The sequence below is a fragment of the Epinephelus moara genome, chromosome 3, assembly GCF_006386435.1.
Source record: "Epinephelus moara isolate mb chromosome 3, YSFRI_EMoa_1.0, whole genome shotgun sequence".
NCBI lineage: Eukaryota > Metazoa > Chordata > Actinopteri > Perciformes > Serranidae > Epinephelus > Epinephelus moara.
The window spans coordinates 10,842,663-10,870,522 of NC_065508.1; the positions used below are offsets into that span (position 1 = coordinate 10,842,663).

The window sequence follows — 27,860 nt, forward strand, 5'->3', positions numbered from 1 at the left end:
AAAAACCAGTAAATTTGCCTTAAGCTGATTCTGAGGAAAAGCCTCCAGCTTCTTTTAAAAAAAAAAAAAAATCAAAAGGCAAAGAAAACATAAGCATGAATTGTTTTATTTAAAAAAAACATTGAAAATACAGCTCGTTTTATACATGACAGCCATATGTACAGGATATAAAACAAAGACAAAAATAGATCATTGCTGTTAATGAGTTAGCATCGAGGAGGGGAGATGATAGTATTGATTTTTGAAAGGCACAAGGGCTGAGTGTGAAGAGCTCTGTGTGACCCGAGTCACAGCCACATAACCTTTTAATGATGTCACCATCATTGCCAGGCAGAGTTCAAATCTCCAGTGAAAATCAGAAAGTATTTGAGTAGTCCGACGTACAGCTGGACTCTTTGTTTCACAGCCCCAGTGTCTTTCTCAGGCAGAAGGCACCAGTTTATTGATTCGCATCATCTAAAAACACTGGCTGAATCCAGATCTACCTTCACTGAACACTCCTTCTCTGCAAACTTTGCGGGAGATATGTCAAGTTCTGACACGTCTGTCAGGAGGGAGCATTTTCTCAGCGAATACTTAAGATGTTTAGCGACGGCATCTACAGAAATGCTTCAATATTGCATCCACCTGGACCTCTTTCTTAAAAAAGGTGACTTGGATTTGTATAAATTGGATTTCAGCAGCATTAAGTGTCAAATGAAATGCCTTCAAGTGTAATTTACAAACAAACATCTTACCAAATTATACTCAAGGTCATATGTTAAAATTTGTATAATTTACAGCATTATACAAATAAAGATACAGTTTTAAACAAATACTGTACATTCTACAGTAAAGCACTTTACTAAAACAACAAAAATATACTATTAACAATAAGTTATATCGACTCCAGAGGGGTAAACATCTTTTTTTATATTACACAATTTAGAGACCAACTTTTAGTGGTCATTCTGTTTTGAAAAGCTCAGTTTTCAAAAACATGTTCATTTGGTCAGAAAGGATTATGATTAGATAAATTGGTGACATCTGCGACAAAAGGAAAAACAAACAAAAAAACATAGTGGAAGCAACAAAGAAGACCAAATAAGATCAGCACACTAAAAACTGTACATGTAACAATTAAAATACATTAACATCTACAAAGCGTTTTAAAATGATTGATACGAAAAGGCAAAAAGAAACGAGAAAGCTACCCCGAACAAACAAAACTATAAATATTTGAATATTAACAGTTCTATCAGAAGAAGTAATAAAAGTAGTAGAAATAAAATACAGTTGAATAAAATAAAAGGTGATGGAACTCAACAGATAAAGCTGCCGAGAACAAGTTTCAATTGAAACTAAAGAAGAACCTTAGTGAGTCTTTTCACAAGGAGGTAAAAACGAAAAAGGTGAATACAATATTTTAGTAGCGATGAAAGACAGGCCCCTTGTTCAGAAACAGATCCTGCAGCTCCCAGATCAGTCAGAGGTGGACAGATATTGTAACTGAAATTTTAAATGACCGTCAGGGGGTAACATGCTCGTTAATCGCATTAAGTGCAAAGCATCTGAAGCAGAAAGGTGCAAGTATGTAGATGAGATCTGGGATTAGTAAATCAATTAGTATGATGATTTAAAATGCATTCAGATATTTACATACCCATGTTGTTTTGGAGGAAAACTCATATCCAACCAAATATGGGCAATTCAGTGTATGAAAGTATGTTTAAAATAACAAAGCATAGCATATTAAATTTCATGACTCCTGCTTTGCTGTGCAGTTTTTACTTAAATTTCTGGATTCCAACGCCCTTCACAGGTCGAAAATTAATTTTTCACCCCTTTAGCTGGTAAAAGTTTTAAAAGCATTTTAGTTATCTGGATAAGGTTGAGACAAAGGCCACAAGATGCCGACAAATACCATTTCAACACGGTCAATATGCAAGACAAACACAGATAATTTACGATAAGCATCTAATAGAGTGCTGAAGAAATGATGGCCAACACAGGAATTGTCTTGTGGGATTTTCCATTGAATTTTGGATTATTGTGGATAATAAGCTCTGTGGCAAACAGAACTTTATGATAAATGTTTTGTTCCGCAAGATAATCTTCAGGAATGAATAACACTTTGACTATTTTGAAGCCTAAATGCAGTCACAAGAAGTATAAAGCTAACGTTAGGCTATTAACAAACAACACCACTGGCACATGACTTCAACGCTGCCAATACAACAAGGCAGGACAGCCATGTTCTGTGTGATGACGTCATGCGACCGCCTTTTTTGAGACATAAGTAGGGTATTTACTGACCTATTTGATGTTGTAGAACAAACCACTGTCTTTTAAGCTAGTGTTAACCACAGACATTATTTTAAACGTGGAACCAAAAACCCTGTGACTCTGAGATGAGAACAGGGAGTGCTAAAATGCTTTTCTCATTCCTGCACCACTCTATTTCATACCATTTTAAAAAGCTGCTGTGCACACTAACTGTATGGCTGTTTTCTGGGAGCAGGGGAAACAACGAGGGCGACCTTTAAAAGCGAGAACTACAGCTTCAGACACTGAACCCTACAGTGTGGATGACATCGATGTCGTCTATGTGCTACTGACCTAACTGCACTGAGGCTCTGACTGACTGTAAACCACACAGCCTCAGCGCTACCCTGTTTACACGCAAACAAACAGGTACAATAAACAAGGACCAATAAACTAGACACGTTAGCTCTACTGAAGGCTCTGGCGGCTGCTGCTTATTGAAGTCTAGCTCACTGATCCAAGCGTCTTGACAATCGTAACCTCACTGGCTCAAGTCGTGTTTTTTAGTGATAGTAGTTATTCTACTGGCCCGGTGGCTCCACAAGCAGCCACAGCACACCAATAACGGAGAGGGAGCAAGGAAGAAAACGCTTAAACCATTCTTCCAGTTAATGGCTTAAAAAAATGGAAAAGAGAACTTCAAGAGGAGCACCGCAGTACTCTATGTTAGTCAGGTCCATTCAAAGCATGTGTTATAGGCAGGTAAATATCTCCCAGAGGGCTAAGGCTAAGTACAGACAGACAGATTGAAACAGACACATGGGCCAGAAAGTGGCTCTGTCACAGTGTCTAGCCATCAAGTTAATCAGCCTCCAAGTCAGAGGTAAGATGTGTGTGGCGTTTTCTTGCCTCTCCTCCCTTTAAACCCAGGGCTGCGTTCCAAGCCGCCTACATCGCAGCATTTGGCTGCCAGTTCAACCAGACTGCCAAAATGAGTGCAGATGCTTTGGCAACACTCCCCAGGTCTGCGTCAGTTTGTATCAAGGGCTGCTGCCTGCTTCCACGTCACTGTCGTCAGGGGCGCCTTTGTAAATGGGGGTCTTGGTCTGCAGTGCGGGCTCGTATTTGCGTGGAGATGACCTTTTGGCAGCTTCGTTGCTGTTCCTGATACCATAAAAGAAGTAGATGGCGAAACCTGGAAGAGAGGCAACAGGAAGTTACAAAACAGTCACATGAATGTGTAGCACTAGAAATGAAAACGCAAAGTAAGGTTTAAATGTACCGATAAGCATCCAGACGGCAAAGCGGCACCATGTACCCACGTCCAGCTGCATCATGAGGTAGATGTTGACGAAAACACTGAACAGGGGCAACCAGGGAAGCAGAGGGACCTTGAGAGGACAGAAATGGAGGATGTTAAATAAAACATTTTTACAATCAATCTAGTTCTGCACTCGAGTAAATAAAAAAAAATGGCATCTTAGCCATTCAGAATCACAAACAGTGTGATAAAACCACAACAAAGACAAAACAGAGACCTCTCTTCTCTGTAACACAAAGGATCTGTTCTCAGAGTTTGATCGTTACCTTGAAGGTGAGCGCCTCTTTGCTCTCAGGCTGCCTCCAGATGATGATGACACAGACGGCACAGAGCAGAGTCAAGATGACACAGGGCGTCACAATAGACGCGTGCCCAGCCAGCAGCTCTGGGAGACAGTTGGCCAGGAGAATGCACAGTACGGTGATAAAAACCGCTGCGAAGACACAAGAAGGAGAGAACGTTACTCATACTGGTGGCGGCAAGATGCAAATTATCATATACTCCTCTAATACGCTGTGTTTATCAGTGGAGTCACAACAAGCTCTATCTTTAGCTTCCTCCCAGACACACTTACAAATAATAGCAGTGGTGGCGTAGACAATGTGCCCAGAGGTCTGCGTTGGCGTCTTTCCGCTGGGGCAGAAGAGCAGCTTGACGGTGAAGGTCTCTCGGAGCGGCTTCTCCTCTGTCTCCATCCCGTACTCGTCACCGCTGTCCCCTCCACTTACAGCCACCTTCTCCCCTTCCACCAGCTCCACCAGCTTCTCCGTCTGGCTGGACGAACTCAGAGAGCCTGGCTGGTACCTGTGGAGGGAGGGAAGTGTGTCAGAGTAGTGTAACTAGAAAAATCACCCTCCAATAGCTAGAAATATTGGCTGCATACAAATACGGTCTATAATAAATTCACATCTTTTGTTGAGTTTAGTCTAATGCCAGTGTGAAATTATTTTGGAACAAACTGGCTTCATTGATACTTGGCAATGACATTAGTGCAGCAGCTGCTAGAGAGTGTTTAACACATGATTACAACATTGAGAGTGTGCTTGTAGAGAATTAATAGGTGCTTACCTGAGGATGAGAACACAAATGGCCACTAGAGAGTACGCCAACAGAGTTCCAATGGACATAAGGTCAACCAGAGCTGCCAGGTCGAACAGGAAGGCCATCAGAGCTGTAAGGAGAAACTGATTTCTTAGAAAACTGACACTAAATCATGTCTGTAAAGTCAGGGAGACAAAGAAAGAAATGCTTTTATGGCTCAAGCTGCCTACAACATAAAAAAGCATAGCAGTATCTGTTTGTGCAGACTTTTCTTGGGAGTTATTGATCCTGAACTGACAGGCGTACTAGACAGAGCTGAGGCAGGAGACAGAGCTGAGGCAGGAGACAGAGCTGTGACCCTGGCAAACTATAAACAACAGCTCTCGACAGATTTGACAACACGGGATAGACACAGCAACGACCGTAACAAGAGGTTAAGATAAACTCACACGGAGAAAAAGCAGAAGACACAAACTGATAGTGAGCTTACCTGCAACAACACCAGAAGCGATGGTAGCCAGGAGAGGAGTCTTTGTGCGAGTGTTCATCCTGGACAGCATACGGAACAGCAGCCCGTCCTCTGCCATGGCGTAGATGACGCGGGGCATGGGGAACATAGAGCCTAGGAGACTGAGAGAAGATTAACAGTTAATATTAAAGCTTTGCAGTGTTGTATAACAGAACAGACTGTGGCAGGAAAACATTTTCCCTCCTTACCTGGTGGACAGAGCGCAGAGAGAGCCCACAGCCACGATGTATCTGGCGGGAGCCCAGCCAACGTAGCTGAAGGCCTCTGGTAGAGGACTCTGGGTGTTCAGCTGGTAGTACGGCATCATGAGGGTGAGCGCGGCAGACACACCGAAGTAGGCGAAGAAACAGATCAGCAGAGAGGCGACGATGCCAATAGGGATGGAGCGCATGGGGTTCTTTGCTTCTTCACCTGAGGACAACAGAGGGAAAGGGATTAGTTGATAAGCGTCTACATGAAACAAGGAGAACAGACACCCGATCGTGATTTGCAACAGGTGAGATTTTATGCTTGTCTCAAGATCCAGCACCTGAATAAGACATGAAGGTCTTGACACAGTAGGTGAAAAAGTTACATAACACAACCGTCTTTTCTTTTCTTACAGGAAACAGGTGTTGCGTCAGCCCAGCACTATTCAAACTGTTTATGTAATATAGCAAACACATTTTTAAAAGCAATTCTACTTTCACGTGTAACCATACGGGTCAACAAGAGCCCATGTCACAGAGAAGACGAGACTGCCTAGCTACGCAGTTAGTCTTTGTGAAACCACTGTCATTCTCAGGAAGTGTTTGTGAAACACGAAAGACAGTTACATACAGTGAATAAAAAAGAAACCCAAGATCCTGATTATATGCATGTTTGAAATGACGTCTGTTTTTTTGTGCATACCAAACAAAAGTGTGGGACGCAAATTGGAATTCTTAAAGGGTTTTTGAGTCTCATCTCCATTTTCTTTTGTTTTGTGTCTAAGTGAGAGGGCTGCAGCCAGCAGCCGTCAAACAGGCTCCAGTGTAACCACTCAGGGCATGTTTGCACTGTTTATTTTAACCAAACCAGAGCTGGTGATTATTGGAACAGTGGAAAGATGAACCAAGATTTTGGTTTTGTGAGTTTTGTGAGAGTCTGGTGGGTTTGGTGATGGCGATTTTGGGGTTGTGTCTGGTTCAACAAAAAGGATCTCACTCTTTGTAAGGATACTTTCTATAAATGTTCAGAGTTAGACCTCTTGGTTAGACACTTAGAATAATAATCTGACCCTTTTAGTGGTTGTAAATTGACGGTGCAAACATGCTAAGTGGTTACATTGCAGCCTGTTCTGTGATTGCCAACTGTAGCCCTCTCACTCAATACTGGACTGGAATTTCAAGCATTAAGCACTCGCTTAAGACACACAAAAAATTTGAAAAATAGGGTCCAGGTTACCATTTATGCAGCCATTTTTGTGACATCACTTATCATGGAAATATTAAAACCACTCACTTGTTGTTGCGATGCAGTCAAAGCCCACAAAGGCGTAGAAGCAGGTGGCAGCACCAGACAGGACGCCAGCCAGGCCAAACGGCGCAAAGCCGCCCGTGCCAAATTCCTCCTCGACTCTGATTAAAAGAAGAACGACACATTGTTTAACAATCAGGCATAGGTGAAACAGTAAAACTACCAAGTTCATTTGCAGGCAGCTGTCATATACTGACTTCGCAGGTCCACTCCTGTTGGTGGCGTTTACGAAGCTGAAGTAGTCTTCCTCCGTCAGGTTCCAGTTGGCCGTGTTTCCCTTTACAAAGCCAGAGATGATAACGAAGCCCAGAACCACCAGATTGATGCCTGTGAAGATCTTATTCACCAGCGCTGACTCATTCACACCAAAGGCCAGAAGTCCTGAGAGGAGAGGAATGTAACAGAGAGAAGGAGGAATTAATATTTCAGCACCAATAACAACATGTCCTGCTATGTGGGTGGATGTGTTTGTACTTAATTATGTCCAACATACCATCAGTCAGCAACACTTATCATTTCTTTCTAACACGGCTACTGGCATGCCACCCTAGCTTCCAAATCAGTGTGACAACTGTTCCGGTTGTTATATAATGTTTTTAATACAATGCTAACAGTGGGTGTGTTAACGTGGACTGCAATAACTACACTGATGGCTTAACTTTTAATACACGCATTAAAAAAAGCTATGCAGCTTCGTCTATCTCACAATCCTTTATCTCAGGTTTCATTTGTCTGAGTTGCTCATGATAAGTTACTGTGTGAGGTAAAGTGGAGAAAATATCCCAAACATAGCGAACACTTAAACTGATTATGATTTTTTGGGGGGCCCCTGTCTACAGCAGTACACTGCTTGGCTTCTGTGCTGCTCATATTTAACCTCTGTCCCCCCAGAGAACATTGGGACTCCCACATTGGGGACCACTGACTGATGATGGGCAGTGCTAACTCACCGGTGAGCAGCAGGACCAGGATGAGAGCGAACAGGTCGGGGTACTCTGCCAACACATTCCCGGGCACCCTCATTGTCATTGAGGCTTTGAAGAAGTCAGAGATCTTTTGCTCAACCAAGCTGTCAAAGGTTGAGCTCCATGCCCTGGCCACACTGGCTGTACCTGAAAAAGAAAACATGCAAACTGTCATAAGCAAAAGATGTGGTGAGGTGACATCATGTCTGTGGTTCACTTTTTGCACGCTTAAAAATGCCCAACGAAACAAAACATCAAAAGCTCACCTATCACATAGGAGAGGATGAGGTTCCACCCTGTGATGAAGGCCCAGATTTCTCCAACCGTCACATAGCTGTAAAGGTACGCAGAGCCTGTTTTGGGGACACGGGCGCCAAATTCAGCATAGCACAGGCCGGCCAACATGGAGGACAGAGCGGCGATGAGGAAGCAGAGGACAATAGCAGGTCCGGCTTTTTCTCTGGCGACCTCGCCAGCGAGGACGTAGACACCAGCGCCAAGTGTGGAGCCCACCCCCAAGGCAATGAGGTCCAGGGTGGACAGGCAGCGGGCGAATCGGGTCTCTTCACCAGAGCAGTCCAATGCCCGGCGACGCAGCAGGGTCTTGCCAAAGTTGGTCAGCTTGCTGGCCATATTTGCTGTGACTATGTGTGGGCGAGGAACCAGACTACGTGTTTTAAATCCTTCTAGTGTGGGTGTGTGTGATCGACACAAGCTTACAGAGAACACGTGTGACTGGTCTGAGAGTACTACTTTGAGCAGATGGGCAGGTAAACCGAGGACTTGTTTATTATTGGTCCTTTAGTATAGGTGTGATGACTTTGGCAACAGTGACTGGGGCACGCAGAGAACAGGAAGCAGCAGGTCTGTGGTTACGCTATTTTGCAGCAGCAGATTAGGACCTGTGAGAAAAAAACAACAAAAAAACAAGAGCTCAAAACAGGGAACTATTCAGTAACTGCCAAAGCTTACATTTCACACAGCTCTGTGTTTGGCACTGTGCCGTGGGATTATATCATAATATCTTTCCAGAGACAAGGTGCTCAAAGGGAAACCAACCACAAAATACTCAAAGAATGAGTCACCTCAACACTGTGTGTCCCTACTGTCTGCTACACAAATCAACTTGACAACTTTGTTGCACCAGTTGTCAAATCTATTTGTCTAGTCTGACTGTGAGTCAGGTACAATTCAAGCACACCCAGGTAGCACCAGCGATTTTGGAAACATTCCTGAAATAACACTCTCCTCTTCAGCAAAAAGGAGTGTCAGTGGGCAGGTTTGGAGAAACAATAAAAAAAAACACACCTCGCTACACGAGAACCTGTATGAATACCCCTTACGCAACTTCCAGGAATTCATGCCTCCGCCTCTCACAGCATAGTAGCACATCATGAGACGCAGTAGTAGGGCACAGAGATCTCATGAAGGCTTAAGAAAACTTAACGCTACCCTACTTAATTTTGCCTCGACAAATAAACCTGCTGTACTACACACCCCTATAAAAACACGAGTACACCTTGTCTAATTCCCCGCCACTCCCTTACTGCGAGAAAGAGCACCCTGTTATTTGTTTTAAGTTTTTTCAAGAGACAGAGTTTGACAGCGAGAAGCCTGGGAAAGCCAGAGGCTGTGAAGGAATGATACTGTTCAATACTGCAAGCTAATATCAACAAGTCAGAGGAGGACAGCGTGAACCAGGAGCTTGATAAGGTGAACCAGCTGCACTGGGAGAAGGTTGATATACAGATCAAGTACACTGCATCTATATAAACTGACCCTTACCCTATTTAAAAACTACAAGAGAAGTTAAATAGCTAATAATTTACCCCAGAAATTGAATTAATGGGGTAGTTCTTTAATAACTTGATATAAAAATGCAGAATGCAGTTATATTGTTTATTAATCATGCATTATCAATGATTAAAAAAAAACCAGACAAAACCATCCTCAAGGCCAATGGCAACACGTCACTACTAACTAACAATTACACCAGTTTCTGCAAAACATACTGTGTGCCCACACACATACACGCATGAACGGTTCGCAACAGGCCAAGGACACTTAGCTCAGCACACCTGACCATGACAGATACAATGTTTTTCTGTTTGTCTATGGAGGCGGTCACCTCCCTGGATGGATACACACACACACACACACACACACACACACACACACACACACACACACACACAAATCACTAACTGAATGTTACTTCCAAAGGCTGCAATGTAACACAACACAAACATGCCCACAGAAAAAAAGTTCAATGAAATACGGGCCAGTTCCAGCAACCTAAAAAGTATTTGTGTCAATGGGCTCCACATTTACTTGCACAGCTTCCTGACTTCATGATTGGATTTGTATTGGTAATGGTATGTAAATATTTTATCTGCAAATGTCGTTGTGTAAGATTGTATTTACCGAGGAAGCTGTGGAGAGAGAAGTCCAGGTGCTTAAACAAGTTGGGCAGGTTTACTCCACCCCAGTGAAATGTACGACCAACAATGTTCCCGCTGACTGACTCATTTAGGTTAAATACCTACAACTTATCTCTGTACCATAAGCCTAATATGAATATGTGGTAACTTCTCTGAGTTAATAATTTCTTCAGACAGAGAGCCGATATGTTGAACACCATTGAGTCAGGGCTGTCTTGGGGGAGGTGTAGTTTTGAAGGGTTAAAAATGTCACTAAATAAATTTGACTTCATAACTTTGGAACATTCAGATGTCCATGAAAATGACAGTACCACACTGAGACCAAAGCTTTGCACGTTGAGTGTGTGTGAAGACGTGAGTGTGAATGTTTGTCATTGACCATACAACATTTGTCTTGGTCGAGACAGCTCAGTGCATCCTGTGTTACTTACTGCTTTCTGCAGCCTCACAGGGATCATTCAGTCTTTTATTTAGGTAGAGTAATGGAGTAACGTGTAGTGATGATTATCAGTGTCCATGTGCTAGAAATGCCAGATTAATTTAATGTTGCAGCACATTGTTATTTGAGGGAACACACGTCGGTGCATGTCAGTCTTGGCAAAGCCATGCTGCTAAAGTCGAGGGTGAGGCAAGCCTATCTTATCTGCGAAATACTACACTATTCTTATGACTACTACAGCTCACAGTGTTATGACTAACTATTAACAGATTGGTAAAACGGACCATGACAATCGTTAACTTGCCCGAGTTTGCATCATAAAGTAAATCCACCGATCTGAAAGGGTGACTATACATAAAGATCACTTTTTGTTTGCATGAAACATTAAAATAATAGTTAATACCTTATGTTAACATTTGAAAACCACATCAAATGAGCATGAACATTAAGATGGCACCCTGTGGCCATGTGTCCGGGAGACTGCTGCTAAATTTGGTTATTGCTGGATAGTATTTACCAGGAGTTTTCAAAGCTCGGTAATCAACCATGATTTTAATGATATTAACATTTGAAACAGTGATACTAACCATGGGAATTTCACTTTCTTTGATCATGAAACTCTTAACCATTTCATCCCTAGATTATTTACAGGAAACCACACATCTATATTTTAATGCTTTATACTAATAACAGTACCCTGATTTTTTTTAATGGTACAGAGAGGCGCAGCATCAAAGGCAACGCTGCACCAAGTCTGAAGCTATCAATGCAACGATACCTGATTCCTCTGTGTCAGTGCTGAGAACGAGGACAAGCATTACAGACCTATCAGTCACTTCACTGCTCAGGCAGCAAAGAGAAGAAGTGAAACACTAACCCAGCGACATAGAGAGGCCGACTGTGTGGCACAGTGTGAGTGTGGTTGTCTACCTGGATCAGAGATTAGGGCAGAACTGCCATTTCACACTTTCTAACTCCGCCAGGGAGGGTATGGTTTCAGTTCGGTTTGTCCGTTTGTGAGGATTACAAAAAAAAACCCACTGCTGCGATTTTCATCAACTAGTTGGAAGGGTGTAGCATGGGCAAAGGAAGAACACATTTAGTTTTGGAGCAGATCTGAATCAAGAGACAGATACACAAATTATTTCTCGCTTTCATAAACAGTGCCGTGGGGCATTTGGCCTTGGCGGAGCTCTGTATCCTTCGAGTGCCGTTCTGGTTAAATATGTGACAATAAAGACGAGGGAGCAAAGAGTTCCAACCATGTTTCACAGAATTTATTACTTGTTGTACTGTCAAGGTTTTTCTGACTTTGTGTCCAGTTAAAAGTGACTTAACGTTCTGCTTCAGGCAAAACATTCTTGCTCCACTTATCTACTTCTGGAACTTAATGATACATAACTCAACATGAAGCCGTTATCGCCAGATTTGCTTTCATTTCTCTTGCATTTCTCACACTATGGGAAGAAGTTCCAAGCGATTGGAAATGACAAATTAAATTAAAGATATAGAGTTTTTAAGGATTCGTAGACACCTTGAAGCAATATGCAAAATGTGAAGTGGCCCATCAACACAGCTTGTATTTCTGAGAACTTCTGGGATGTAAAATACAATGAAAATGCAAGAACGGACATAACATCACAACCCCACAAAGTCCCATGTTTAGTTTATGTTAACTTTGAGGTCACACGGTGCATTACACGATTCTAAACGGAAGAAGAAGAAAGTCTTCCAGCTGTACATTCATGTTATGGTCTAATTTTGGCCTTTTCTTTTTCACAGCACACGGGATACATGCTCTCACGATGTTTCAGTACAATGACAATATTCTATTAATACCACAAAAACAACATATCCTATTTTATCAAAGTTGTCCTAGTCTCACCATTTCAAAAGAGAATATCCTGCCTAGTACAGTTAAGTGTTGGGAGAAAAAAGACAAACACCGTCAAACAATGAAATACAAACAACACAGAGAGCACCCAACAATAAACACTCAGCTCTATGAAGACTGATGGGAAACTGGTACATGGCAGATATTCTCCCACTCCCCAGTTGGTGTGACATTCCAGTAGCATTTTCCACTCACACACCAGGAACTGAGATCTGAGGGTGTCAATGTTGTATCAATAAACATTTATTACTAATGCTGTGCCCAGCTGGCTGTGATCTCCACGGGGGTTTGAACTAACACCGCACATACCTTCACTAAGCAGGACAAAAGTGCTCAACTGAAATTATGTAAACTGTAAAGCTGTAAAACCACTCAGAGAATTTAATATTGGGACAATTTCATTCTTGAGTGAAAATGAATACAACAAAAACTCAACCAGATTAAAAACTGTCTTTGTTTTTCATTTCTGGAGACACCCTTGATGTTACAAAAAAAAAAAAAGCAAACCTGCTGACTGTATGACCTTATCTAAGGGTGATCTCATTAAACCGATGCTGGAGCCACCCCTGCCCCAGTCGATGCCTCAGTCACGTCAGCTAGTCTCTAATCTTTTCCTTGTGGTTTTCACGAGGGTGCCCGTTTGTGTAAGTGGGGCAGATTTACTGTATGCCAGGTTGCACGGAGGTGTGTCTCATGAATGTGCCGCTTGCCACGTAACAACCCACATGAAAAGACCAGTGTGCTGCCTGCAGCCATTTTGTTCATCTACTTAAAATGACTAAACTCGACTTAAGATGGGAAGCAAATATTAAATGTTGACAAGTCAATTTCTGCTTCTTTGTTTATTTGTTTACTTTCTTCTGCAGCACCACAGCCAGAGTATATTCAAGTTTTTAACTCCTGGGACAAAATTAAAGACTCTTAATGTTGGAGGACTGGGACCAGTGACTCGGGCCAGCAATGCTCCGGTTACAGCAGGCTGCTGGGATAATGGTCCTGTTACTTGACTTAGCATTGCTGCAACTGCTGCCACAGTCTCTAAGAGGATTATCTGGAGAGGAAACAAACCTGCTAACCTCATTATAGCTTGTTGGTGTTCCTCTTTCTATCGATAGAAACAACGCATGGCTTTGTTTTGACTGCCACATTTGATAACAACAACAACAACAACAACAACAACAACAACAACAACAACAACAACAACAACAACAACGCAGCTCTATGCACAAAACAAGACCAGCCATGTTATTTCTACCATATCATAGTAACATTGTCAATTAGGTCTGGGCAACATGAAGGAAATCAAATATCACGACCAATTCTTGACTAAAAACTTCAACGTCAGTGCTGCAGGGTTGACTACTGGTGCTTTTACAAAATATTTAAACAATGACACATCGATAAATATTCATTAGTAATGTGGATATAGTGACTAAGTGAGTAAAGACAAACAATAGAACAGCTAGAGCAGTCTGGTGAGTTTGGAGAGTTACATCACTTTACTGTACTGCAACCTTTAAAAAACACAAAAAGACAACACTTGACATGATATGATGATATCCAAAATCTAAGCCATTATCTAGTCGCATGTCACCGTATCGATATAGTATCAATATTTTGCCCAGTCCTGTATTGTCAAATATCCAATTATCCATAGAAAAATGAAAACTTCACTATGTTTAACCACAACGCTCCACACCAATCTGCTACCAGCTTAAAACAAAAACATGAAGCTGAATTTTTCTAAAATTTTGCACCTCACAATCCTGAGATTAGCCTTAAAATTCAGAAATGTAATAAATTGAGTTTAAAAAGTTTTGTAATCTGATGCTTTTCTTCTTGGCGCCTTGAGCTTTTTGCCTCAAGAGTTGAAATTTAAATTCTTCAGTAAAAAGGGTGGTTTCAATTGTCGACATTTCACCGGCCTGTGCAGAAATTAACTTCGATTTCTTGTTTATTCTTCTCAAAATGTGTGTGGAAATACAGTCTGAAGTTTAAATTGACTGAAAATCCGAAGCAAATCTATAATAATAATGTTCCTAGAAACAACGCAACTGAGACGGTATTTGTGGGGCCAGCAGCTGAACAAAGGGAACAAGATGTTCAGAACGCTGCAGGGCTAACCATTGAAAGGGGTGAATGTGACCTTACATAACCCTGGAAGGTGCACTGTATCACGACTGCTGTACAGAGTCAGTGAACCATTCTTCAGGCATCACACACACTCACACACACACAATGGTTTTCCAGGTGTTTGAAGTTATAAACAGTACGTCTTTTGAGCCAGAAATACATGTTTGTATGTATAAGATACACTTTAGTTTCCACATAAAGGGGGGTATGTATTTTTGTTAATGTGTGCGTGTACACTCAAATACGTGTGGACGGACCGACCACTGAGACTGAACTGAACGACCCTTTAAGTCACCTGGCTGCAAACCAACACTCCTGCCAAAAACTGCTCTGTGCTGTGAGATGGAATGTGACAAACTAAGGATCTGTCCGCTTTCCCATGACCACCATTAACAAGAACAGACACATCGACATAAGTGGAAATCTGCACATTTTAAGAACAACATTATCAGCAGGACACCTGGGCATCCTGAGATGTGGCTACCAAGTTAGACGGGTCAGAAAAGATGAAGCCACGTATGAAGAAAACCCTGACAGCAGTGCTCCGTGTAATTTTCCCCTCTGGACATTTAATTACACACTGACTAATTACATTTCCCAGCTTCTTTGAGAGTCTATTCACGAGACAATATCAACACAATATACATACTTTAACCAAACCTGCCTAAAATGGCTGATTCTATGCAATGCAATCCAACAGTACTAAAATAATCTTGACTTTGGATAAATAATACAATTACAACCTTCAATTAAGGATTTATTGCAGGAATATAATATTGGACTGCATTATTTTTTTCCTATTCAAAAATCTAAATACCATGGTAACCCTGGGGATATTACTGCGTTTACTTGTCAATAATACATTTTTTTTACAAGCTATAGCAAAGTCTGACTGTAATGGGCAATGACACAACCTGGCAAATTAAGCCTGTCACTTGGCGGGTTTGCCTTTTGCAGCACTGTGCTGAACTCGTGCAAATTAAGGATACGTTTAGAGGAAGTAACGTGGCATGTGTCAGGTAAACCTGGTTACTCCAACAACCTCTCCAGTCCATCAAATCACCTGTCCAACGCCTAGCAGGTTTGGATCACGTTTCACACGCTGATTCTCGAGTCTTTTTTCACTGTCACAATCATCTCACCACATTTTTAATTCCTGGAGTGGCTCTAAATCGGCTGATGCAACCCAAGCATGGTAACACCCTGGTACCAGACAACCTGGCAGTGAACACTTCCCGGAAGGACGACTCACAAACGAGACTCGTGGATGCTGGGCATCGTGTATATATTGTCTACATTGTTTAACATTTAAAATAGCCGTACTTACGGGCGGTGTCAACTCTATCGATGTTCAGCTGTCCATAAGGCTTATAGTTCATCTGTCAGGGACTGAAACACCAGCTAGCTACGTGGCTCTGATCGGGTCTCGCGTGGTGCTAATGTTGCCTTCAGTGATTACGGAAACATCGTGTTTGCCCAATGTACACACAGAGCTGGTGCTTGCCTTGTGAAGGGTTTTAGAGGTCGCAGGTGACACTATTGATATAAAACGCCATGAGTTAATGTTGCGTCAGCTTTTAACATCATGTCTTAGAACACGGTCCGTTTTGTAAGCACAATTTTAGGAAATCGGCTCTCTGGGGGGTCTTTGAACGCATCATTACGGTCATCCCACGCCTAGGTCGCACGCCCTACTAGCGAGGTGCGCTAGCCGGCTACGACCAAAACAATGAATGGAAACCCCGAGTGATAACACGGAAACGTGTCGTGTCGTGTCGTGTCTTTAATCTTTTTCTAAAGCGTTTAAACACTTTCCCATAACACTCACGTCTCGTTTAACGTCACTTTTTACCTGCGGTTGTAGTTTTCCGTGCGCACAGCCGACTACATCAGCTGAGTCCCCGCTCAAATGACAAATTAAGCCGCCTCACACAACTACAGTGAACAAACTGAAGATTTGGGATCAACAGTCGGCTACAAACATCCGTATTTCACTCTCAAACACAAACCACCAAGCTAAGATGAAGTACGTTGGGTTCTTGGTGAACGTTATTGCGCCAATACAACTGATAACTCACGAGGGAGGATTGCATCAGTTCACTTCTACGACCAGGTTCAACGATACAGGCGGATACAACGCCGTTACGTGTCTACTTGTATTTTAAAAGGAAGACTTATAATATTTTCAATGAAACATGATGAAGGGCATTACCTTTAGTATCTTCTGGTTGACAGAAGTAGAGAGACAGTGGTGCTGTTGCCGTGGTCGCTGATGAAATATCCCGCTCAGTTGAGCTCGTACGGTTTTGGTGCGCCGGGAGGGGCGGGGTGTATACAAACAAACTGACGCAATTCAGGGGCGGAGCTTCCTGCTCATGAATGGAAATACAGACGTAAGAATATATGTACTTTTCAGATAAGGTTACAAGGAACTGGTCAATATAAAGCAGGGTTTGAACAACAAAAGAAAATAAACTAATGTTAATAATATGTACAAGAAGAAGTGTTTATAATACAGAAAGTGGGCACACATGAGAGAGGATGCTAACGGCTCTGGGTGCGCGTGCTCTACTGTAGTAGGAATGCCCATATACGGAAACCGAGCGTCAGTGTCCTCCCTGTGTGAGAGCTATGTATAGGTCACTAGCCTATATCCGCTGCTGCTTTGTTCCACAGATTAAAAGAAAGGAGGGAAAGGCCAAACTATTTCTTTCATGTGCATTTGCACCCGCTGACTTGGGAATGCCGGAGGGTCAGTGGTGGTATCAAAACAATGTCATTTCTTTAACATTTTATTCTTGGGCCACTCACTGACTGGAGCATCATCATGCACAATCTCCTCTCCTGGGTATGGTGGAAAGCTGTGACATCATGCATTTAAATGAGGGGGGAAATAATGCAGGGTGATGCAACAGAAACACTGTGTGGCATCAGAGTTAAAGTGGTACCTCACCATCTTACTCATAAACACATAACATAAACATTTTTGAAAATGATCGATTAAATTTGTTGTTGTTTTTTAAGAATTGTGACCAGAATATGTAGGGAGAATGACATTTTACACTTCCATAAAATTAAACAATGTAATGGCATCACTGTTTCTTAAAACATTTGCTGACAATGCAATCTTACAACAAAGTCAATTTAGTCAGCATTTGATCATGTAACATGTACTTGCAGATGCATTTTCAGGAGTTCTCCATGATGGCTTGCGACTAAAAATTGATTATTGACTTTAGGAACAGTAGTTGACAAAATAATCTCATCACCATGCAACGTCTGCTGAGGGAGATCATGTAATACCACTGAAAGCTCCAGAGGAACTACTAAATGGACCCAGGGTGAGACTGTTTGGTCAACTACGGTTTCCAAGTTCAAGAATGAACTTTCACTGTCTACTTCAGACATATTTGAGCATTTGAATTCAACTCAAATGTCCACTGACTCAGTTTTTTTTTTAGCTTTCAGGTGCATTTTATGGTCTTTATCAGCCAGTGGAGCTGGCTCAAGTCAGTCGAGCTCTACAGCTCAATAATGGGAAAGTGATTGAGTCATCACTGCACAGCTATTTTCACCCTGGAGGTACAACACTGGGAACAATGCGGACAATTTGGTGTTGTATGCTTTTTAAGACTCATCTTAACACACAGTTGTCACCTTTTACTCCCCCTGAAGTAGCTTTAAAGTTGTTAAAATCATCTTATTCCACATTGTCCAATTGTATGCATTCTGTATTCACACTGATGTCAACACTAATCAATACACCATTATACATGTAGCAACTATAGGTTCATATAGTTATTATTAGTAACTTTGTTCACCTTTTTACACTTGTACTGTGGAATATCAAACCCACATGAACCTTGTATGTACAGATCAGGGTCATGGACCGAGGTCACATAACCTGCACTGACACGTTTATATAAGAAATACAGGTTTGACGGAGGTCCTTGTTGTGGTCAGGAAAGGATGTAGCACTCCCTGTGCTAACACAGCACAGGGAGTGTCTCCATTAGTTTTTGTCACAGTATCACCCTCCAGTTTTTGTGCTGATGGCTGCAGGAATGTTCAAGGCAAGAGATACACTTTCATACATTAGTATCAAACAGCAAAGGTCAGTCAGAGTTACTCAAAATGTGTTGCAAGACAATGACGTGGCAATGAGTAACCTCACAAGATGTGATTAGTGTTTTCTGGGAATCTATTCTTTAATAGATAAATAAATAAAGTCTGAAAAGGGCCTATTTTTTGATTGAATATCAAGCTATTGGGTACTCTGGGGCAAAAAGGTACCGTGGGCCCCTGTTAACTCCCGTTTGATTTACTTAAGCATCCATCCATCCATTTTCAACCGCTTATCTGAAGCCAGGTTGCGAGGGCAGCAGGCTGAGCAAAGCATACCAGACATCCCTCTCCCCAGCAATGCTTTCCAGCCTGTCCTGGGGGACCCTGAGGCGTTCCCAGGCCAGACGAGATATATAATCCCTCCAGCATGTTCTGGGTCTGCCAGGGGCCTCCTACCAGTTGGACGTGTCAACTTGGACGTGTTGGAGCTCAGACATCATTCGTGTCAAAAGGGGCCAGCTGAAGTGGTTCAGGCATTTCATCAGGATGCCTTCTGGGCGTCTCGCGTTAGAGGTGTTCCCCGCACGTCCAACTGGTTTGCTTTAACACATTTTTTGTTTTTAGGAATATGCACCATGTACATTTTGCGACAGCTCCTCTGCAACACAGACAAGTAGTAAAACAGGACCCACCATGGGCAGATTATGAAATAATGGACCCCTGGGCACAGATATGTAGAAGGCCCCCACCACCTCTCCTACAGAAGAGCAGGAATCACAGACTTTAAAGTTATTTAGCTTCTTTTTGTTGTTGTTTTGCGTCTCACAGTGGTCATTCAGAGTGTCTTTATAGTTGCGTTGTGTTCTTTGTCTACATTTTGTGTTTCTTTGTATTTGCTCTGTGTAATTTTGCAGTCACATGACTCTGTAGCAATTTTTGTCTATTTGTGGTTGCTTTTCCCCTTTTTGTAGCATTCGTGAGTGCCCTTGGGTCTCTATGCAGCTGTCTTGCACCTTTTTGTAGTTGTTGTGTGCCACTCTGTGGTCATTTTGAGCCCATCGCAGGTCAGGACGTGTTTTTTTGAGTGAGATTTTGTAGCTGAAGATGACTTTGGCACTGTTTAAGTTCTAAATCATTAGCTAATATGGTGCTGCAGTGCTGCTTCAATTTGTAATATATCAAATTACAACAAAGCAACACACAGTAAAAAGCAGGGCCTCTGTAGATCTGGGATCTCAGGGCAGTTAACCACGTTTTGCCCGTTTTAATCCAGCCAAGTAAAGGAACAAATCACTTTAACTGTCCCTGAGTGATCCATTTCACTTGCAGCATGTCCACACTGCAGACTACTTTGTGATATAAGGTCACTAAAGTATCAGTCTAATAGAGTTTGAGCTGACAAGATAGAGCTACAAAGAGAAATCAAGGGCCTCACTGGCTTTGTGTGTGTGAATAATGTATTTGCAAACCATCCACCGTCACATACACACTCGGCCTTTGAAATGTGGTCTTTCCTTATTGTTCAGTTGCTGTGAATTGTTTCTGTTTTACATGTTAAGGTTTGGACTTCATGGGAAACATGGGAAAGGCTAGATGTATTGTATTTCAGGCCTTGGACTATTACCAGGGGTAACTTTAACTAAAACAGATTTGTGAATTGCCTTCTCTCCCCCTCCTCCCGTCGCTCTCTGTCTATAGTAGCCACTCGTCTCACCTTTTGTACTTGCCCAGTCACACTGCTTTGGGTTGCTCTTTCAATTTACTTCCACTTTATCAAGCTATCCCAACTGGGTGTCTCTGCAAACACAACAAGCGTCACGGCTGCACACTGGGCTCCAGTGTGCAGAACTGCTAACAAAACACCACCTAATCTCTGCCTTGGCCCACTGTGCCCATCCTGTCTGCCCACTTTCATTGCGCAGGACAAGGCCAGCACATCAAAGCTCAGTAGTTTTGTAGGTCACAGTTCTCACTGATAAGGAAGGTCAAGGTCAGTGTGTGTACCCCAGAAAAATATTATCTTCCTACTACTGTCTACTTAGACGTATGCACGAATTGCATGTTTGTATCAACCTGCATGAGGGTTCCCCCCTCTGGAGGTTTTTAACTTTTTATTCTCTATAGGGTAGATACAGGGAGTCGTATGCTGCACAGACTGTAAAGTCCTCTTTAAGAAAAACCTGAGTTCATAAATAAACCTGACTTTTCACAGTCTTTCAGGGAGCCTTGTGTAGTTCAGTGCAACACAGGTAATGAACTGTATGAACTGTCTGTCTTTCCTTTTTCCAAATTAAAGTGAAAGCCGCCATTGTGTCCAATTACAGTCACATCTCCTTTGGATCACCTGCAGGTCAAGGTCTGCATCACAAGATCACTATTCTGGGAGAACTGTAATCCACCTGTGGCCAGAATTCCTCTTCACGTTAATCCCTGTATTTCCTGAAAGCGAAGTGCAGTGAGAAAAAGATTAGAGGACTTAGAGATTCATGTGTAGTGAAACAAAAAGACCCAGTGTTGCCTCTGAAGAGCAACAGTTTGTACTCAGTTTGTGTATTTACTGCACTAGTCTGGGACTGTGCTCAGGGTAAATCTTTTTGTTTGTAAGATTAAGTATTGATACTGTAATGATCAAATCTTGTTTATGAGCACATTAAAAGCGTACTAATGCTTATTGATAAGTTACCATTGGTCAAAGACAAAGTTCAGTAAGTTGTTTAACACATGGCAGCTTCTAAAGAATGCGAACATCAGAGAAAGGATGAGTGTAGTCGATGCAGCGTCACACAAAATGTGAGATAACTTATTCAGGTGGAAGAGGGGATGAGAAGAGCCGGGTCTTTTTTGCTTTTCATACCTAATTTATACTTTATTAGCCCCTTTGCAATATAGTAGTGTTCCAAGTAAGTTATTTTCATTGAGAATTTATCCTTTGGTTATTTTCTTGATTATTAAATCAACAGTTTCATCTATGAAATTCCAGGAAGTCTCGAAAACTACTCATAATTTCCCAGACTCCAAACTGGCGTCTTCAAATTAATATCTTAATTTAAAAAGCACATTTTCGCAACAAAAAATAAAAGTAAATAAAATCCATGACACATAATTTATTTTAGTTTTATCCAACATATTAACAAACTGTTGTCCAGCACAGACAATGCCCACCACCCTCTGCACAGCACACTCACTAAGCAGAGGAGTATGTTCAGTGGCTGACCTCTCCCAGTCCTGCTCAACAGACAGCCTGAGGAAGTCTCTTGTCCCCTGGGCCATACCGCTGTTCAACTCCTTCCAGCAACATGTGTGTTTAAGCTGCTGGACCGTCAGTCAGTTACTGGTTATGACTGGTTATGTTAACCTTACACAATATGCATTGTCTTTAGATAGTTACACCCTAATTTGCATCTGTATTGATTTAGATTTTCAACCACTGTTGGCATTTCATTTTTAACCTTCTGTGCATTTTATATTTTCCAGCATTCCTTATTGAATTTTTTTACTTTTAAGCACCATAGAAAATACATGAAAATCCATAGCAAAATAATCATTACTCCAGCACTGCTCTTACACTTAAATGTGATCACCTTACATTGCAATACCTGCACTGTCAACCACCAATATTTGCATTGCCATCATGAGCAAATCTACTGTAACAGATCTCTGTAGTAGTACTGGGACTAGACTATCATTAGGGACCCCTGTTTTTGGTACGTTTAGTCTTTCTTTCTTTCTTTCTCCTGCCGTCTCTTTGAACCGCAATTTGACCCCCTAAACATGGTCAAAAACTCACCAAAATTGGCACACCTGTCAAGACTGGCGAAAAATTTGATAAAATTAAAAAATGAACACCAAAAGTGCCAAAATGGGCTCTCTAGCGCCACCTAGACACACTGAAATGTTTTTATCCTTACACATATATCCTCTATCCCTATGTGTATCTGTGTTTTTGTGTGCTGTGTGTAATAAGCTACTGGGTGCCTTAATTTCCCTCAGGATTAATAAAGTATCTATTTGTCTGTTCAGTTTACAATTACACGAGGTAAAGAAAGGGAATTAAATCCTCACCTTAAAGGTGCCAGAAGTGAGAAATACTTGACTGAATCAATTAGTTGATTATCAGAATAGCCACTTATTAGTTTTCTTTTGAGATTAATTAATTAAATGACTTGTTTCAGCTCTTAAAAGTTGCACAAGAAACAGTTTTCACCTGTGTTATCTGTCACTGTGTTATAGTTTTTGTCTGATGCACTACAAGTTTCAGTGAGATAATATGGTTTAAATTAACACATTGTTTTTTGTTGTGGACAGGATTTTGTAGTTCTACTTGAAACCAAGGGGAGGGTTCAAAAAACATGCTGGGAAACAAAGTGAAACATAATCTGATTTCACTGCACCAGTAATTTTCACACAGTCCCTTACTGACCAGTCCCCAACTTAAAAACTTTGGTTTGTTTTAAAAGTGTAATTAAATCTTTATGCACATGTTGTAAAATTCATGTGTTATAGAATTTCCTCTATCGCATACACACCGGAATTTTTCAACCTCATCATGTTTTTTCCATTTCATTGTTAAATTAGGTCATCTGTCAGTCCTTGACCACTCATCCAGCTCCCATGATTCTCTGATCCGTCTCGCTGCTCCTCAGTGACGCACTAATCACTAACTAGATGGGAAGATTAGCTGAGTCTATTTCTCGTGTTTAAAAACTAAAAAGACAACATGTAGACGTGAAACAGCAGGCAGCAGGAAATTTAATTGGTGGACAGAATTAACAAGGAAGTTCCTCGTGGATGATAACATGTATTAATACACCTCACAATAATATTGATAGAAAGGATAAACTGGCTGAAAATGAGCGCAGAATTAAGCCTTTTTCAGATCAATAAACCAGATGCTGATTATGCCTTTAACCAATGGAATATTGTTCATATAATGAACCTCTTGTCACAGTGCTTAGATATGGTTATGTACCTAACATTCCCGATAGCTGATTTGACGACACACAGCCAAAGTGTAGGCATGATGATGTAACTAAGACAGCAGAGTTAAAAACAATTAATCATGAAACAATCCTGTCTAAAGAGCATGTTCGGAGCATTGAACTCAGGGGGAAAATATGTCGACTGGAATGAATCTGTCTTTTTCATGATGCTACATGTTGCTCGACTTTGGGAGGTTATCATCAAAATCCCATCTCCGCTAGCAAAAGAAGACATTAATCAAAGCAGGAAATTACCCTCATCTTAAACTGGATCAAATCAATTTAAAAGACATTCAGAAAACATAATAATCATCGTAATAAAATAAAAAAAGTCTAGCTATGACAATAGGATACATGGAACATGTTTTCTTTTTCTCACTGATTACTGAATCAAAAATAATGTACATACTGTATGTGGAATGACTGAATAAAGACACAACATCAAACAATTTATACATTGGATCGCTTAGTTTAGTCCAGGAGCAATAGTTGTTTTTCCTACACCGTTGATACTTATCAGTTCTGACATTTCCACCAGCTCTATAATGACGTGAAGTCGAAATAAATGTACATGGGGCAGGTGCAGCAGTCTGTATAGTCTTTGCAGTGAGAGAGAGAGAAAGAGACAGACATGAGAAATAATATACAGACATGTTCACGCTGTAAGTTTTGGTCAATGCTGTGAATCTCAGAGTCTACTGACTAAATGTAATGGCACAATATTATAATACTATTCACAGAAAGTATCACATGAGAAATGATTGTGGGTCCATACTGTACAACAGCCCTAATATCCATCTCTTTTCATAGTTTCTGACAAGCTGATCAACTTTTCAAATAATCAAATTCTTGTTTTATACATTTGCAGACTTTCTATCCACCTTACTCCTGAGGGAACTACTGCAGAAGTGATTATGGCTGCGACTTCCAGTGAGATAGCGGACGTAGCAGTAAGCTAATTAGCCCCATGGACTGTCTGTGGTTTGTCCCAGTGGCTACTCTTGGTGGCTAACTACCAACGCTGTAGTCTCGCCACCAGACAATCAGAGATCTCTGCCTTCTGATAGTCTGGGGACACTCCTTTCTAAAGTGTGTTTAACACACCGGCGAAAACGGCCGGCAACAAAGCAACGCCTCTTGCATTTTTGAAAAGGACACGCCCTCCCGGAAATGTGCGCTCCCCCTTTTCTCGTCCGCAAGGAAACAAACACACAGAGAGCTTGAAAATGGATGCCGAGAGATTTAACTCCGTTTTATCAAACGTGTGCTCAGTCCACAAGATTGTGGAAATGAAGGACTTACAGCGACTTGAGTCATTTTGTATGGCTGCGCGTGTTTCTAGTCGGACTATGTTTACGAGCACAAGAGTTCAGCGAGCCACCAAAGGACCGCCCTGCGGATTTACTATTGGTTCTGCAACGTAGGGAGTTTTTTAAACTCTGAAATTGTATCCGCCCATCTAAACACAAAATCAGGGAGAAAGTCATCAGTCTTTAGTTAAGCAAAGCTTCTTAAGACTGACTTGTGAGTCTACCAACGCTGGTTCTTTTCAGAAGTAATCTGCCTTCAGTTTAGCAAATACAGATTTATTTTTTAACAAATATTTAACTAATATTAACTTAGCATTTCCTAAAATGTCTTTGCAGAGCTGTGGTACCTGTTGCACTGTCCGTGTCTGTAACAACCAGTCTAAGCTAAATTTTTGTCTTCAGCAACTGTGTTGAACATGTAACCAGAACAAAAAGGGTTCCTGTTGCCAAAGGTACCATTGATATGAAAAATAAAAGCACAAGAGTTTCACGAGACATAGCGAAAAAGTATTAAATCAGAATTTGCAGAGGACACCTAGACTGACAGGTCCGTCACTCACCGTCAGTACGGGATATCCCTGTCTTTCCCCGTCTGACTTCATTCTCAACCTACATTAGAAAATTGCTTGTTGTAAAATAAACTCCGCAACATACCTTCTTTTACAAGGTAAAAGAAGGTATATAATACTATTACTGAAGTCTGCTGCTAAATTCAGCATCATGTTTCGCTCAGAACAGTTTTTAATGAATCAGAAGTTAAAAAAACAACGTGTAAACTGTGTCGTTAACGCAGACGAGCAGATGATTAGCTGGGAAACGTCTCATTTATTCACTTTACATGGAGCCACAGTTAATATTGAATTATGTTATATGTTTGCCAAATGTGTTAGTATCTCTTAATATGTCACCAGAAATCAGACACCATCTTCAGAGGGAGCATATGTTTACCTTAAGCTAGCTCGGGTGAAGTTAAAGTTAACAATATTTTAACCGAGCAAGGCGAGCTAATTGCTAGCATGCTCGGTTGCTTTGAGATTGGCTGTCAGAGATGGCAGAGGTATGATCACATAATCCCGTTTGAGCTATAACAGGTGGTGTGTTCCACGTTTTATTTCCTAGTTGCTCTTGGAAAGAATAGAGTACTGTAAACAAACTGTTACCACTGGAAATCGCTGGTTTCGGTTAACGCCGGAAGTTGCACACATAATTCACGCAAGGTATCATGGGGGCTAGGAATAAGGTGGATACATGTGAATGCTGCTTTTATTGCTGTCATATTTTTTTTTTTTGTTGAAGGAGGCAGTTGCTTGGGCATTACAGTTTACATACAGTCAGAAATGCAACACTGTGGTCTCTAAAGTTATTTTAAATAAGCATATTTTGTTAGACTCATTTAAAAGTACCACACATTATCGTGCAAGTGTTATTAACTCTTGCTGACTCCTGTTCTTTGCTGGTGTACCCATTTTGAAAGTCAGCTAAGTCAGGTGATTACTCAAACCTGTATTAATCATCATCAACCATTTTCTTCAACAGATATTTGCCTCTGTTAATGTATTTAAATTGACAACACTCTAGACTGAAACGTAACCGCCTCTTATTAAATCAGGCAGGCAGGTAAAAGAAATTATCGCAGCTCCAATACAAGCTAAACATGGTACATTACACGGGACTGCATGCAGTTTTCATGACAGGGTGTCAGAGCTGAGCTTAGACTTCACCAATAAGCATCATGCAGTGCAGTGTTTTCTTTTTTTGCCATTATGGTTCAAGACTCCCATGTGACCAACATGTATTGAGTGGAATGCAATGCTACATGTATGGGCACTGAATTGATTTAGTTCATGAGACATACACTGTGTCTGATGAACTGTTGTTGGTACAAGAAACAGGTGTAACTTGAACATAAAAATGCACATATACCAATATTTACTTGGTGGCAGATTTGCTTTGTTTGTCAAAAAATGTCTGGAGAAACTGAATTTAGGGAAATAAAGATCTGAATCAACAGACTCAACAAGATGACGGTGATCAGAGTCATGTAAAATAATCGGTCAGCGACACTGACACACATACACAACACATATATTGCGAAGAAAACGTGCAAGTTTGCCATGCAACCAAAGATTAGTGCGGTTGATAATGACAATGTACCAGGATTAGTCTGAGAAATGTTTCAAAAGAGAGCTCTTGTCATGGATGGTGTACAGTACTTTTTCCCAGCAAACAATAGTTCACATAACTCAAAACACTAGCAGTGGTTTGTGTTGGAACTGGCCTGATACTGGTGGACGGAGGAACTTCTGCAAGCCAGTTTCTGAGAATCAGCTCTGGTACCAGTTACAAACTCTCAACTGCAAATGAGATTTTACATCCATTTTTCTAGGTAACTCTAAACTGGCTTGCAGAATGCTCTTCCCTTTGCAGCGCGCCGTGATCACTTCAGCATTTTTGGTGGAATAACTGGTTGTTTCATGTCACAACCACGGACTATGTGTGGTACATTTACAAGGTAAAGTGACAGATTGCAGTCAGATCTTTGTGATCATTTATATAAAGTATTGGCATTGTATTACACAAGTATTAGTGAACTATCGCCTTTGGTCTTTACAGTGCCCATGCAGCCACCTTCAATTCCCACAAAGCTCTTAGAGACAGGATCAAATAAAGCAAACTTACTTCATTCATACCTAAGAAAAACAAAAAAAAAAGAGAACAGAACAGGATCAGAATGCTCATTTACAATTTGCATGTACCCTGTGTTTCACATTAATGCCATATTAAGACATTAATCTACTGTATTCACATTATATTACAATCATGAATATATGCCACTCATCTGAGGAAAGACTGAATGTATCAAACATCATTTTAATTCCTGAAAATTGTGAGTAAGCGCCAAATCTTCATGATACAATCCCTAACACTGAGGGGTGCTTTCCTTATGTTACACCTATAAAACAAATACACAGGGGAGCTTGTTTAAAACCGTATTAACATGT

The 27,860-nt window shown here is 41.2% G+C and overlaps 2 protein-coding genes across 5 annotated transcripts in view; both read right to left on the bottom strand.

The window, feature by feature from the left end:
* Positions 1-27,860, bottom strand: part of snx12 (sorting nexin 12) — a 78,273-nt gene that overhangs the window by 46,696 nt on the left and 3,717 nt on the right. The window contains exon 5 of one of the 3 annotated variants that reach the window (XM_050041204.1): positions 20,973-21,008. The exons of 1 other annotated variant lie outside the window; for it this stretch is intronic. In XM_050041204.1, the coding sequence (XP_049897161.1) occupies positions 20,988-21,008 (21 nt within the window). In that variant the 3' untranslated portion in view covers positions 20,973-20,987. Of the gene's footprint in view, positions 1-20,972; positions 21,009-23,300; positions 27,549-27,860 lie in introns of those variants that run through there. One more of the 3 variants, XM_050041207.1, reaches the window with a different exon arrangement.
* Positions 91-16,852, bottom strand: slc7a3a (solute carrier family 7 member 3a). 2 transcript variants are annotated; one of them, XM_050041197.1, is made up of 12 exons: positions 16,717-16,852; positions 7,864-8,499; positions 7,583-7,744; positions 6,830-7,013; positions 6,618-6,733; positions 5,324-5,546; positions 5,097-5,236; positions 4,634-4,736; positions 4,140-4,369; positions 3,832-3,998; positions 3,527-3,635; positions 91-3,439 (listed from the first exon to the last, which is right to left on the bottom strand). In XM_050041197.1, the coding sequence occupies exons 2-12, from the start codon at positions 8,228-8,230 to the stop codon at positions 3,285-3,287; spliced, it is 1,956 nt and encodes a 651-aa protein (XP_049897154.1). In that variant the 5' UTR covers positions 8,231-8,499; positions 16,717-16,852; the 3' UTR covers positions 91-3,284. The 2 variants fall into 2 exon arrangements, with proteins under 2 accessions (XP_049897154.1, XP_049897155.1); XM_050041198.1 differs by lacking the exon at positions 16,717-16,852 and adding an exon at positions 15,832-15,965.